The 15,589-nt window shown below is 45.2% G+C and overlaps 1 protein-coding gene across 4 annotated transcripts; it reads right to left on the reverse strand.

Annotated features, from left to right (window-relative positions):
- Nucleotides 1–2,795: 2,795 nt before the first annotated feature.
- On the reverse strand, nucleotides 2,796–4,179 carry MRPL50 (mitochondrial ribosomal protein L50). Of its 4 annotated transcripts, none has more exons than XM_014258743.2 (2): nucleotides 4,067–4,179; nucleotides 2,796–3,301 (listed from the first exon to the last, which is right to left on the reverse strand). In XM_014258743.2, the coding sequence occupies exons 1-2, from the start codon at nucleotides 4,144–4,146 to the stop codon at nucleotides 2,905–2,907; spliced, it is 477 nt and encodes a 158-aa protein (XP_014114218.1). In that variant the 5' UTR covers nucleotides 4,147–4,179; the 3' UTR covers nucleotides 2,796–2,904. The 4 variants fall into 4 exon arrangements, with proteins under 4 accessions (XP_014114218.1, XP_005530059.1, XP_014114217.1 ...); XM_005530002.3 differs by having other exon boundaries at nucleotides 2,796–3,298; nucleotides 4,067–4,169; XM_014258742.2 differs by having other exon boundaries at nucleotides 2,796–3,298; nucleotides 4,046–4,169.
- Between the last annotated feature and the right edge of the window lie 11,410 nt (nucleotides 4,180–15,589).

The raw sequence follows: 15,589 nt of genomic DNA on the forward strand, positions 1-15,589 counted from the left end.
GTTTCCTTCACGTTAACACACTACATCCTCGCCTGGCATATTTCTCCCCCAGTTTTTTTTCCTTCTTTTTCCCCACTGTCTATTGTATGTGAGAAAATAAGAAGACAAGATAATTTTCATTTCCCTCAGCCAGCCATCTGTCTGTTCACCTATCTTGAACAAAGAAAAAAAAGACCAAACAAAACCAATCCGAAGAACAGAAGACAGCCACATCAGGTGCACACCTTGTGAACAAAGACCCATATTTTTTATCTGTGATCTCTGACTCTTACATTGTAGAATATATATTACTGTACTGTATAGTATAGAAATATAGTGTATTGTAGACGATGTACTACTATACGTTACCTTGTAGATCATATATTTGCTTATTACATTTCCATCCTTTATTGTGGTTTGTAAGTCTTAGGGACTCTATAATGGTTACAGATTACAGGCAAAGTTAATTTTACCTCTGATTTTATCTGCCTGCCAATGCCATGGTCAGTACTCTCACAAGAGCCCGTTTCACGGACACACAGCAGGAAATAGGCTGAACTGTATCCTTCAATGTACTTTGATTCTGGCCCAATTCCTCACCAAGCTGACACAAAACAAGCATTCACCTTTTTCAGGCACACCTAGTAGCAAATGAAGACCATTGTTTCCTAACCTTTATTGTTTGTTTGTTCTTTTTAAGAACCTTTGGCTTTCCTGCCTTGCTCTGATTCTAGACCTGTGAACTGAAAAGATCCTGTCACTGTTCCTGGAACAGATTTTGCTACCTGGTCAGCAGAGGAAGAAAGAAGAGAAACTTCTAGCTTCAGGAGATGGGGAAATGAAGATGTCAGGCTTGGTGTCCTTTTCCAACTCTCCATTATGAATTTATTACTTTTGTTTAGATTTTCCTTTATAATCTGACTGCCTGAAGAACCAGTTAGTAAATTCTGTGTTCCTGATATTTCACTATTCCATTTTTGCCAAGAGAAGTAGAAAGAGTCCCAAAGAATACACAGTTGTGTAGATACTAATTATTCTACAGAGATCTGTCTTTTTCTAAGAGTGTGAAATCTCCAGGATGAGATCAAATCATTACAGTCAGCCTTACTGACAGCATTCTAGAAATAGAAAATGCTACATGAAGTACCTACCTTGTTTTCTTTCAGAATTTCATGAACACTTGTTTTGCTTTGTGTGACTGTACCAAAAACCAACAAAACTAAACAAAAAAAACCCAAAACCAAAGGAAAAAACCCCAAAAAAACCCACACAACAAAAAAGGAAAATAATTAAAACCAAACTCCACCACTTCATACCAAAGACAGCACTTTTATTTAAAATTTCTGACTTGGCCTGGAAGAGGCCAACATTATGTGAATGCTGAGTGGTAAAAGCAGACAGCTGATCTCCAGAGAAAATAACTGAATGGTTACTTTTTCCTTAAAATAGAAACTGTCCGGATGCTTAAGGAGGATGTACCCAATCTGATCCACAATTCAGGGATGCAAAGTTGTAAAGTCTGGTGGCATGTTCCACAAATTCATGGATTAGTTAGGCTACACTGTACTGCAATTAAGCAGTGTTCTAATGTTTCTAAGTGAAAGTAAATATAAGTAAAAACAGAAATAAAACTCAACTGAATTGTGTGTTATAAAAACCGCCAAGTTTCATTCTCTGGAAAGAAAACATGAATTTTAACTATGTTGAGTGTTTCATTCCATGAGAGCTCTTGTTACAGTGAGATATGAAACAGGTCAATTGAACAAATTTTCATGTTTTGGGGTTATTTTTTTCCTTTTGAAAAAGGGAAGTTGAAAAATCACACCATCCTTAAGGCTAACACAGGTAACCCAGACTAATCCTCACATCAGTCCTGTTGGCAGCTCCTTCGGTAGTTTTAACAGCCAGATTCGGGCCAACTAGAAGCAGTATGAAGAAATCCAGGCAGACAGCTACAGTACCATCCATCAGTCTGGGAAAACTTATTCCAGAGCTTGGCATCTGTGTTCCAATGCTTGCCAAGTACATCCCAGGAGTGGCCACACAGGCACTGGCTTTCACAGTAGTGAAATGGAAGGAAAGCAGGAGAACTGTGTGAGCCACAGTGTGAGCAGTGGGGAGAACACTGTCATGGTCCTGAGAATCAGAAGGGTAAAAGCTGGAAAACTCATGCATTGGGATAAGGACAGTTTAATAGGGGAAGGAAAGGCCACACACACAAGCAAAGCAAAATAAGGAATTAATACCCTGCTTCCCATGGTTGGGCTGGTGTTCAGCACCTCCAGCATCACACATCACAGTGACTTGGGAGGACAAATGCCATCACTCCAAATGTCCCCTGCTTCCTTCTTCTCCCCCATTTTAGACACTGAGCCTGTTGCCACATGGTCTGGAATATCCCCTGGAGCACTTTGGGTCACCTGTCCTGGCTGTGTCCCTTTCCATGCACCCCCAGTCCCCTCACCAGTGTGGCAGTAACAAAAGCAGGAAAGGCCTTGGCTCTGTGCAAGCCCTGCTTAGCAATAGCAAAAACATCTCAGTACTGTCAGCCCTGAGTTCAGCACAGATCAAAAACACACCCCCATAACAGCCCCTAGGAACAAAAATAACTCTACCCCAGCCAAAACCAGCACAGAGGTGCAGAGTAGGAACTGTGGAGGTGGCCCCCTTGTCCTGTCCTGATCCCCCTGGATCCTGTCAGTGCCCAGCAGCAGGGAAAAGGAAGGGGGCAGCTGGCAGTGCCCATGCTGCACCTCTTCCTCGCAAGAACTGGTCTGCAGGGAAAATAGAGCAGAACAAGAACAGCCAAACCCAAGTGCAGCTCAGTGAACCTTTATTAGTGAAATTCACAGATCTCACCCCAACAAGAGGGCTCTGGTGCTGCTTGCAGCACAAGCCAGGCACGGGAATGCTCTGTGGGGGGACTCACTGCTGCCAGATGATTTTCAGGTTCGGGGGAAGCTCTGAAGCTGTGAGTTCATCAATTTTGGTCCCGTCTTTCACGGGGGTGCAATAGAAACCCAGCACGTCCCCAGCATGGCGCATCTGGTGCAGCTGGGAGTTGGGGACAGCATGTCCCAGCTCTGCTGCCAGCCGGGCCAGCAGGCGATGCTTCAGCCTGTTCTCCTGCAGGGGAGTCTGCTGCCAGTCCTCAGGAAGAGAGGGCCCAAAGACTTCCCTGACATGGGACTCGAGGCGGCTCTGCAGGTCCTCGGGGGGGAAATAACTCCGGCTGCGTGGTGGGGGACAGATCAGGCTGGGATCACTCCTCTCCTCCTCAGGAACTGCTTGGTCTGCTTCCACTTCTCTTTCCTCCTTCCTGCTGGCACCAGAACAGAAACATTTTCAGCCTCTGGGCTACTCAAGACAGAGTCAGAGCATTTTTGTATTTGCAGTGTTTTAAACCAGGGTCAATCCAGGCAATTCACACATCTCATGGACCTATCAGATCTGTTATCCAGAAGTGCACAGGCTTTCCCCAAGTGCTGCTCCCCACACAGGCTGCCTCTGCAGAGCAATCACCCACGCACCTTAATTCATTGGTCTGAGTGAAAACAGCATCTTAACAAGATTAGTTACTTGGTTTCTCCTACAGCTCCATTTTCTAGTTTGCTGGGAATAAAAAGCATAACAGAAAATAACCACTAGTACAGAACAAAATCAATGCCTATGTGAAAAAAAAACCAAAACACTAGTTTTTAAGTGTTTTTAAGTTAAAAATTTTACCTTCTCATATGCCACAATCTAGGCAAAAATCCATGCGTGGTTTCACATAAAATGTTAGAAAGGAACAATTTTTCATTCCCGTGAAATCCCCCTCTTCCCACTCCTAACAAAAGCAGTAACAGCTCTAAAGGCTCCAACCCTGCACCACTGCACCCGCCCGCCAGCAGTGCACCTCCGTGGGCGCTGGTTGCCCAGAGAACCTGTGGAGTCTCCTTCCCTAGGGACATCCCAAAGCCGTCTGGACAAATCCTGAGGGACTTGTTCAGTCGGGCTAAGTGACCTCCAGAGGGCCACGGCCCAGTGAAGGCCCAGCATGCGGAGAAGGCCAGAAGCCACCCACCATCCTGTGTTCTGCGGGTACCTGCGGCCGCTCCAAAACGCCCTGAGCCCCGCGGGCCAGAGCCCAGACCTCCGCCACGCCGCCGCCCGCACCGCCGCCATGCTGGGGGCGAGCGGGACGCCTTGCTGCGGCCACCGTGGGTGACGCATTTCTGCTGTACTCCCGCAAAGTCTCATGGGAAATGTAGTCCGTCCCCTCAAGCCAGCCCCCTCGCTGGGAAACTGAATGTGTGAAAATTACCTGAGGAAAAGGCGTTCTTGGATGTTTGCTCTTTGTGTGCTTTCAGGCCTAATCGACAGGAAGGGAGATTTAATCAAGCAGGCAACAACCTGTAAGTGATGTCCAGGTGTTGGAAAGCTCAGAATATGCTGACTTGTAAAGGACTCATCAGGACCATCAAGTCCCACTCCTGGCCCTGCACAGCACCATTCCCAAAAGTCACCATGTGCTCAAGAGTATCGTCCAAACGCTTCTTGAGCTCTGTCAGGCTGGTGACATTTCAGTGACTTCCTAAGTATTACACTGTTTTTTCTCACTGGAAAATCTATCATGGAAACATATTTTCCAGTTGGTACATGGAAAGGCAAAATGTGATACAGTATCAGGTAAAATGAAAGAGCAAGTTTTGATGTCCTGTGAAAATAATGGTTGTCAGACCAAACATACCCACATTGAGGTGCACAGCTGCGAACCAAATTTTCTCCCAAAAAATCCCACTGGGATACCCACCAGTCTTCCAATGACATGCAAACTTCTCTGTTGTGATGCACAAAAGATAGGCTGGAAAAAAATCCCCATAGACTGATGTCTGTAGAGCAGGTATTTGTTTGTTGCTATGATGGAGATGAGGGGGATTTCTCCTCCTAACTCACCCACCTTTGTCAAGTGCTGTGTTTTTTTTACAATAGAGTAAGTATCATGTAGTATCACTATGTCACTACGACATCATCACATACGCTCCAGAACTAATGTAGTGTGATCTCATGGTTATTAGACAGTTCTACTGCACTGTGCTTGCACCTCCCCAGTTCAGGAGTCTTTGGGGGTCATTTGTGAAGGCTTCCAAAGTCCTCTTTGCATCTGAACTTTTCAACTTTGTCTTTGGAGCATGTGCAGTTATGGTGTTCCTTGGTCTGTCTGGTCTTAACCAGCCTAAATTCTTTGTTTTGTGGCTAATTGTCTTTACACTTGCCAATTTTTCATTAGTACTATACTTATTGCTGGGGTCTTCATTTCTTCATGAGGGGACAGGAACGACACAGCACCAATACGATGATCAGATCGTTTGTTTATTTTCTAAGTTGGGTTACATTTATACTGTATACAAATCTATACACGTAATTATCTCCTCTACAATTGGCTGCATGTATTGCTCACACACTTTTATAAGCATATAAGTGGATAACTACATTGGCGTATATTGGACTACAATTTATTTAATTATTTTTTTTCTCATCCTGTTAGTTCTTACTTTATGTTCTTTTACTGACCACAACTTGTTCTTTCTGTGTCTGATAACCTTGTCCTTTTTCTTAACTGTTTGTCTTTATGTTCCAATTCATTCTAAGGGAGCCCAGACACTACAGCTTATCTATCTCTAAAGCTGTCCACCTGTTGAGGTGGTTTTTTTGTTTGTTTTTGTTTTTGTTTTTTTTTTTTTGTCTATTCAGCATTAAGCAACTAGTTGACTATGTACTAGCCATTACATCACATAAAAAGTTCTTTATATCAGGTAAAATAGGTATAAAAAGTTATGACTTAGGTTATACAGGTTAAATAATAAAAAGCTATTATTCAGGTTATATAGATATCAGCTTATATAGATATATAAAAAGTCATGATTTAGGTTATATTGATATCAGTTTATATAGAAAAACTATAGGTTTATAGATAGATTATATTTATATCTTAAAACTCAAGCTATATAAGCACCTTATATATGTAACTTTGATCTAAGTTATATAGGTACCTGTTGCTTAGCAAACATTTTCAGTGAAAAATACTGATGTTGTATAAACATCAGTTGATGGTGTATCAACATTGCAGTTTATACGAATCCACACTAAAATCATTCACCAAGTCTAGGACTATAGACTTGATTATTTGCTTTATTTTCTTTCTCCCCATCCTGCAGGCTAGTACTCCTGGAGGGAAGTATAGCACAAGGACTGTTGGACAAACATCATACCCTCAGGAACAGCACCCTCTGTCCTCTTGGACGCTGGCATATTTTTACCACACAGACTCAGTGTTTGCCTGAAGAATGACAGCGTTTCTCCGTTTGTTTTGCTCCTGCAGTGACCCTTTGGCCTTTACATGGACAGGTGAGACACCTGATTTCTCCTCTCTCCACAACACTCTTTCTTAGGGCACTTCCTCCTTGAGCTTCTCTTGCAGCTGCATGGCAAGGTCAGTGCCCATAGGAAATCATGGGAACCTGCCAGCCTGACAGTCAGCAGAGAAACCTCTGAAGGAGCTGACAATGCAGTCTAGTCAAAGGCCTTGCTCTTGTGCTCCTCTGTTTTCTTTCACGTTGCCCTTCCTGATCCATTTTTCTTTTGCTAAAGGAAGCTGTGGCACATAACATGGCCATAAAGCCTCCCCAGCTTTACAGTGTTTGCTTCACATTCCATTTCTCCCATCCTAGCAGGAAGGCAAACTCCACAGTATATTGCAAAGACAGAGAGTACTTTGGACCTGATTACCGTAAGAGATTTGATAATCAGGATGCCTTGGCAAGAACAAATGGAGCTTTGAAGATTGCAAGAAGATTGAATCGATTTCTGCAAGTAGAAGAGATATTGCAAAAATGTATGAGATTGTTTGTATGACAATTAACCCAATCATTGTAAAAAAATACTAGCCTTTCTAGAATGGCATATAAGCATAGAATTACAGGTCATAGGAGAGATTTTGGGGACACAGAGCTAAAAAGGTGAATGGATATGATGCTCATCTTTTCCACTTAATTTAGGAAGGGGAGCCTTTTCAGGAAAAAGTATGGAATAAGTAGTCTCTGTAGATGATGTCACCGTAAGGTGCTAGTATGCAGCCCCATCCCACTGATCATACTGTGCAGGAATTACAGTGATATTAAAATAACACTGGAAAAGAGTACATACTTCCATCACACATAATCATACTTTTGCGGTACTTGCACCTCTAAAAATAGGCTAATAGTGGTTTTGCATGTCCTTAAATAATCAAAGGAATAAACTAGCAGCGTGAGGGGAATCCAGGGCATTTATTACAATTAACCAAACAGCTAACCTAACATTTGTTTTTAACAGCAAGAAGGCAAACACTTGGCTTCTATAAAGGGAGATATTTAACTGTTTATTATTATGTTTATTATCTGCTTATCTGATGCACAAAACATGCTTGCGGTGAGAGACTTCTCCAGGGTCAGGCTGTTCAGGTATAAGCAGTTTATTATTTAGGCAGAGGGAGGAAGGGAACAGTTTATGCTCCCAGCCACAGCATAAACGTGCTCAGAGGGAGAGAGAGAGTGGAAAGATGAGACTGAGAGCATGTGGGCTGAAGGTAATTAGGGGGGTAGAGAAAGAGGGGCTAGAGGGGGTAAGAGCAGGGAATACAAGAAGTAAGAGCAGAGCTTAAGAGAATGTAAGAAGTTATGAGAGGGTAAGAGCAGGTAAAAGTAAAAGAGGGTAAAATTAAGAGAGCATGAGTTAAGAGAGTGAAGTTCTTGTTACTATATCTTTTTCTATAGTGAATATTCTAATTTCCAGTAACCAACCACTACATGACACACATTCTATAGAATTTACATATAGCCTATAAGAACTACTACATTACCATACAGTGTTACATTTTAAACTCTAAAAGCTACCTTTCAAATTCTTCTCTTGCTGCTTGAACTTTGGATTCACTATCAGCAGAAGGGTATTGTTCAATCAACAGGGATTCTCCTTCAGCTGGCTAGGCTATTGTTCTTTGGTTATATAGTAACTAGCACTCAGTTTCCTATAGATCAAAGCTAGTTTTCATTTCTGTTTCGATCCTAGGTTTCATATTTTCAGAACCTTTTGCTAGACAATCATATTCATAAGGTTTCCCTGTTTCATCTTCCCCAACACCCCCAAAAGGCACAATTAGGTGCTGCATGTTAATATTTGTATTAAGTTTGCAAAATACAAACCACAATAGATGTCTGAACTGGACCAGCTTGCTGAAAGAACTATTTGTAGATGTGGTTTCTGTCCAAGAACACTGGACACCAAAACAGAAATTCTAAGAGAAAGTAGTCACAGCTGCCTGGAGGCTTACAAACAGAACAATAAAATGTAACTCTTCATCAGCATTTAAAACTCACTGTTGTTCCTACCCTCCTAGCCACCAACATGGCATTCCTCGTGTGCCATGAAGAGCAAAGTCATGGGAAGGGACATTGATGTTGCTAACCCTTAGCCTGTAGATATGTGGATAAACTGGCTGATGGGGTGGTTCTCCCAAAGCTAGCTGAACAGATAATCAGTGAAAATGAAGTTACTCCAGAATGAAGACATGCAGTGAAGAAGCACAGACCACAGAGTACCTAATTCTCTATGCATTTTGGGAAGGTGTGTGTTTTACTGAAGATTATTCAGAGCTGCATGTTGGGCCCTGCCATCTGCTAAATTTGGATACAATGTCTGTAAAGCTGGTGTGAAAATACACAAAATAAAACTCTGACTTAAGGAGAGAAGCTTTCATATCCTTTCATCATAGCTACAACTACGGTTGTAACTACAACTGTCTCTCACAGAAAATTACTTTTTATTTTGTGAATGTAAAACTTTCATGAAATACGTACCCGCTCCATACAAAAGTAACCCAAAGTTAAATTCTGCCACTCAGAGCTTGATTTTACCTCAGGTCCCTGTTAAAATGCCTCAATTTTGACTGGAGAAGGGCCTGAGAAACCTGGTCTAACAAGACCTACTTTGGGTGGGGTTGGATCAAAATTATTACATCTGTGCCAATGCATGAACATGGGAGTATCTTTCTCTGTCAAATATGGTAAGGAAAGATGGATCTGCCAATCAGGAAAAAAAAACAGCGGGACAGAGAAAGAAGAGACTATTAACAGAGTTTTTATAGAAAGGTTGTTTATTTTGTAGGAAGTTTGCTTGTAAATAACTGTCTTAAAAATTTAAAAAAGATCAGCCTGCATCCAGAAAAATTGCTGCTGAAATACCCAATCTGGTGATTCACAGCTCCTAACCACAGGAAAGAGGCTTTTCTCTCTTGAAATGCAGTGCCTTCTCACTAAGATATTGATGCCTACTGGAGTTAGAAAATCCTCTTGAGTTTCTAATCCAGTAGAGACCTGTCAGTTTATGCCTTTTGTTCTGCTGGCATCATGCTTATTTTGGACATACTTTAGAAACAAATGTAGTTTTTGTTTAAGTCAATAAGTCCACCTGAACTGTCGTGGACAATAAAGGCTTGTGTCCTGCTGATGGCTCGTCAAGAAAGACTCCTCTTGTGCAAGCAGCAGCTGCTGCATTGAAGAATAGTCCCCCAACTATGGGGAATGAACAGACACCCAAGAAATACCATGCTGTTTGTTTCAAAAATAGTCATTATGTTTGTTAAAAGTGTAAGAAACCAAGCTCTTAAGGCCACATCTCAGGGAGCTAATACCATGCCTTGAACTTCTGTAGTCTGAGATGGGGCAAGTCAGCTCCAGTCCCCTCAGAGAAAAAACGGAAAAGGCTTTGGAGTGTTTGAAACTGCATTTTTAGCCTGAGCTGCAGAACAAAATCCAACAGGAATTAAGAATTCATAGTAGTCTCCCATTCTCTGTTCTGAGGGTGATGTGCACTTCTCTGACTTCTAGTAAAGCATGCAGCACAGAAAAGAGAAACAAGGCTCAATCTGGTTGTGGAAAATCAGAAGGTATCAGCAGGAGCCCTTTCCTGGCATGCCCCATTGGCAGGGTGGGCACCATGCAAGTACCTGAGTAACTCAGAGCAGCTCCCTGCAGGCTCAGCAAAGCAGCACCTCTGCTGTGAAGGTGAGTTGTGCATTTCAGAAAATTGTCCCAGAAAGGCATAAAGAATTCATTAACCTGTTTCTTGCACACAGGAGTTTGTTCTCAGCTGATTTATCTGAAACTCTCAAACTGACAAGTTCAAGCCCTAGGCTCTCTGCACATTGTTTGGTCTCACAGTCAGATTCTGTCACTTCTTATGCCGTGAAAATTGTCTTCTAGTTTAGAAGGCATACCTCAAATTCATGTTCTTAGTTTTCAGCTATGAGGCTTAGTGAAATTATTGACCTCTCCTGGACTTTTGAAATGTCAAATTACTACTGGACAAACAGAAAATAACTTTGAGACCAATGGATAAATCGTTTCCCCACATCAAAACATTACATGGATACAGTTTCTTGCTTGCTTTCTTGCTTGCTTTCCCCTCTTCCTTTTTCAATTGCTTGTCCCATTTCTTGCTATGAGAGCTTCTTTTCAAGAATGAGAATAAATGGAAAGAGCAGAACACTATCCTGGATTTGTACTGATGTCTAGAGAAGGCTGACCTAGAACAGAGGCTAGACAGGGTTAAGAATAAAGTAGGTAGTTATTAAAAGGCCTTAAAAGATACACTGTAGGCAGCACAAAAGCCTGGCCAGGGCTACACCCAAGATGGACCCAAAATGGTCACAAAAATGGACAACTGGTCATGAAGTGTGGTGACTGGTGAGTCAACCAACAATGTGAACACTCTCCCCTGCAGAGAAAGCCCTCAGACTCCAGCTTGCTATGCTCCCTGTGGGGGAGAAACCCTATCCAACAGCCTGTTTGTGGCAAGCAAAAAGGAGTTGCCCCCAGCATGCCTTGCAGCCCATGAAAATTTTATGTACCCCATACAGATTATATGTACCCCATTGGTCCTTCCCCTCAGCTGACTAGTCCTGATCCTCCTGTATAAACCCCTGCTCCCTCTGACTTCCTGGCTCTTCATCCCTGGACCCCTCTGAGGAAGAAGCTGAATAAAGCCTCCTGATGAACTCCATACAAAGGCTTGTCTCTTCTCTGTTGCCCAAAGAGCTGCAATCACTCAACAGCCCTTTCTGGGGGTCAGAGCTGAGACTACTCCCAGCAGGGCAGGGAGTGCCTGTGCACCCGAGAGTGTCCTTCCAAGGACGCTTCTCTGGGAAGGTCCACCTGGACCACCACCCAGGCCATGACAAGGGGCACCTGAACAGGGGCAGCTGCCAGCAGTTCCCTGGAGAAGTGTCTCCTGCAGCATCAGCTGCAGGAATTAAGTCGCTCTCGGGTTTTGTCACTTCCCTGAGGAGAACCCCTTGTGTTTTAGCAAGGGCTATCCAAGGGGCAACCGTGACCCTCTGAGCACCATCTGGGGAGTAAGGAAGACTCCCTGAGGACTGGTTGATGGGTGACCACCCACCCAGCAGGTTTTCATTTCCCAACAGGCTTCCCATGCTGAAAAAAGTGTAAGTGGTATTGAATTGGGCCTTTTCTTTTTTGTTTTACCTTTCACAGCTGGTTATGGGCAAAGGGTGAGCCTCGTGTTAGCAGATGAGGATTTTTTTTGTTTCTAAGTTTATCCCTCTGTTCCACCTTAACATTAAGTCAGTAGATCACTTGGGGAATGATTCAGGAAATGTGTTGGGAGAAGTTTCAGGTCCCCAGCTGAAATCCTTTTCCCCTCCTTCCTCTCTCCATGTTCCCAAATCCTCTTCCCATCCTGAGGAAGAGGGGAAGGCGATCATTGCCAAATGGCGCAGGGCTGCTGTTGACTCCCTGTCAGTTCTTGATCCTCCCTCTACCCTTGCCAGGACAGCAAGGGCCCTGCTGCACTGGACCTCTCCCTCAGCCTCCTTCCCATGCCCTTGTGACTCGATCCTCCCAAGAGTGGCCCGGCTAGCTCAGTGATGAAGTTTCTCTTCACTCGGGTTTCGAGCCAGCATATGTTCGTGGGATTCACTGATTTTCTTCAAGAATTCAAGTCTATCAAGCGAGCAAAGAAATCGGGGGGGACTCTCTCCCCAGGGTTGCATTCCACAGTTTATTTCTGTGAAAGGGAATCCAAAGGACGAGAGACAAAGGATTTGGGGTCTGGGGGGTCTCTTTTAACAGGGTTTCTCAGGGGGAGGGAACATCAGAGAGAGAAACAATTATTTTTCTCAGTTAGTACATCTTTCTACAAATCAAGGTTACACATGCTAAGATAAGAAATAACAGACACCAACTTCTTCAAATGCCCACAAAGGTGTAGGAGTATTCTCCACAGAGGGGCAGAGGGGGAGAGAGTGGGGCTTGGTTTCCTGGCAACACAGGGGAAAAGGGAAGGTGCGGGAAGGTGCGGGAAGGTGCGGGAAGGGAAGGGAAGGGAAGGGAAGGGAAGGGAAGGGAAGGGAAGGGAAGGGAAGGGAAGGGAAGGGAAGGGAAGGGAAGGGAAGGGAAGGGAAGGGAAGGGAAGGGAAGGGAAGGGAAGGGAAGGGAAGGGAAGGGAAGGGAAGGGAAGGGAAGGGAAGGGAAGGGAAGGGAAGGGAAGGGAAGGGAAGGGAAGGGAAGGGAAGGTGCGGGAAGGTGCGGGAAGGTGCGGGAAGGTGCGGGAAGGGAAGGTGCGGGAAGGTGCGGGAAGGTGCGGGAAGGTGCGGGAAGGTGCGGGAAGGGAAGGTGCGGGAAGGGAAGGTGCGGGAAGGGAAGGTGCGGGAAGGGAAGGTGCGGGAAGGGAAGGGAAGGGAAGGGAAGGGAAGGGAAGGGAAGGGAAGGGAAGGGAAGGGAAGGGAAGGGAAGGGAAGGGAAGGGAAGGGAAGGGAAGGGAAGGGAAGGGAAGGGAAGGGAAGGGAAGGGAAGGGAAGGGAAGGGAAGGGAAGGGAAGGGAAGGGAAGGGAAGGGAAGGGAAGGGAAGGGAGGGGACGGGATGGGAAGGGAAGGAGAGGGAAGGGAAGGGAAGGGAAGGGAAGGGAAGGGAAGGGAAGGGAAGGGAAGGGAAGGGAAGGGAAGGGAAGGGAAGGGAAGGGAAGGGAAGGGAAGGGAAGGGAAGGGAAGGGAAGGGAAGGGAAGGGAAGGGAAGGGAAGGGAAGGATGCCCTCTCAGCTTCCATAGCTCAGAGGCATTCTGGGACAGGAAAAACAAAGTTACAAACTTCTGTGTTGGAAAGAAGGGTCTCTCTTCTCCCAGCCCCATGCTTTCCTGGGCTAAAGAAACTTCAAGCAGCTGGAAATGCCAGCAGGGTCTCCCCTCCACTCCATCCAGCTTCTCGCAGTGGAGCGAGGAGAAAAACTTCAGTAACCATGGTAACTTGACGCCAGGTAAACAATTAGGAGAAAAAGAAGCGGGGGGGGGGGGGGGGGGATCACAACTAAAAGAGGGGAAAAGATATATTTCAAGCTATCAACTACAAACATTAACTAACTTAACAACATTCTAACAACTTTATCACAACACCCTTGTACCCAGTTCCTTCCCCCTCTGGTTTTGCCCCACAAAATGGCATCAGCAACGTGGCCAGTCCTGCCATCTTGTCCCCTCCTTGTCCAACTTTTCCCACCCCCACTCCACAAAATGGCCACTTTCCTGCCTCTGCTCTGTCTTTTCCCGCACTTTCCATTGCACCCAGCTCCTCCCTGCTTCAATGGGTGTAACCACGTTGGGATCCTCCCCTTCCATCCAGAACACGCCTTCTGTTGTGTCCCTCCTTCAGTCTCCTCTCTTTCCAGCCTTGGCTCCTCCCAAGTAGTCCAACTCCCTTCCAGTTCCCATGTCATCAGGAGCAGAAGTGGAAATGGCGGCAACCAAAAGGAGGCCATCTTTGCCTCCCCTGCCACCCATCACTCGGCAGCTCTGGTTTGCCCAAAAAGGCCCCGTGTAGTTATCCAGCCCCTTCCATCCTCCTCAGAGGATGAGAGCAGTGACTCTGGGTCTGAAGACTGGTGGACCAAGACCCAGAGGGAAGCCACCCAGGAGGGGGATTGGGAATTGACTAATAGGATCTCTGCCTTCCCTGTCGTTTTCAAACGGGGGAGGAGGGCTGGAACACATAACACCTAGGAGCTGCTTCCCTACGAGGAACTGAAGGAATTATGCAAGGTGGCTAAGGAGCATGGGCAGGGTTCACATTTTTTCAAAAACTTGGTGGAAGCTACCTTCTCCATGCACATGCTGGTGCCCCATGGTATTAAAAATATCATGAACTGCCTCCTTTCCCCAGCAAAGTATATGCTGTGGGAAAGGAATTGGAAGAGACACCTAAAAACTTTGGCAGATAGTTATGCCAAAGATGCAAACCAGCCCAACCTTTCCTTCGACCACTTGGCTGGACAAGGTAGCTTTTAAGATGAAACGACCAGGCAAAGGACTTACCAGAACCAGTGTTGAATGATGTTGCTACTGCCGCAAAAACAGAACAAGCCCTCACCCCTGATTACTCTATCCCCACACAAAGCTTCGCTACCATCAAGCAGGGCTTCGATGAGAGTTTTATTAAATTTGTCGCCAGACTTAATAGCACTGGAAAAACAAATTGGGAGCCCAGAGGGATGAAAGGAGGTACTTAATAAAATGGCTATAGCCAACACAAATGCCCAGTGCAAGGCTATTTTGAGAGCTCTCCCCCTCAACCCTGAATAAATGGTTGAAGCCTGTGGCCATCACATGTCATCTGAAAATAATGTGGCACAGGCAGTGACAAAGAGGATTATTAATGGAATGACTGGGGCATTTGCAGCAGTAGCAAGGGACAATGTGTTTTAATTGTGGAGGGTCTGGACACTTTTTCAAGGACTGTCCCTGGCAAATCACCCCTGTAGACTCCCGAAGATACTCTCTGTGGCCCCAACAATGTCCACTTTACCAGTAGTGCCCGGGAAACTTCCAGCTGAGTGTGGAACAACTCCACCCTATGATATTAAATCAGAAGCCATTCCGCCCCGCTCTGCCTACCATCGCAGAGTAGAGGGACAACCTGATACCCGCTCTGAAGGCTCCACAACTACCAGCACATCTGGAGCAGACTCCACAAATGGAGCAGTTCAGGTGGGAACCCAGCACCAGCTGGTAAGTCAATTATCAATTGACTTTTCAGATGAGTGCTTTCACCAAACACCTGTGGGAAAATACGGACCAGGGGACGGTCCTTGGGATGTTTTAATCATCAGAGATCCACCGAACCCTCCAGAACATATTTATGTACTTCCACAGGTGCAGACAGTTTTTCCAGGGGATAAAATTTTCACCTCCCTAGCATGCACCGATCCACCGTACAATTTACACCAGCAGACTCCTGTGGCACAGGCTTTTTTACTGTGTCTAGACCACCCAGAATGGGTTCCCCTCAATCCACCAGTAATGTGGGTGCAGACTGTGGGCTCCAACAAACCTATTGTAGAATGCGGCCTGTTCTAGAAGGGGGCAAAATCTGCCACCCAGGTGTGCTGGACACCAATGATGTTATCATCATTGCCCACTCCAACTGGCCAGAAAACTGGGAACTTCATCCCACGGCAGGCATGATCTCAGGGACTGGAGGGGTGATGGTCTCTTATTGTAGTAAGAGAAATGTTACCATGGAA

The sequence above is a fragment of the Pseudopodoces humilis genome, chromosome 4 (genome assembly GCF_049639895.1).
Source record: "Pseudopodoces humilis isolate 2021_Gansu_Grassland_sample_001 chromosome 4, ASM4963989v1, whole genome shotgun sequence".
NCBI classification, from domain to species: domain Eukaryota; kingdom Metazoa; phylum Chordata; class Aves; order Passeriformes; family Paridae; genus Pseudopodoces; species Pseudopodoces humilis.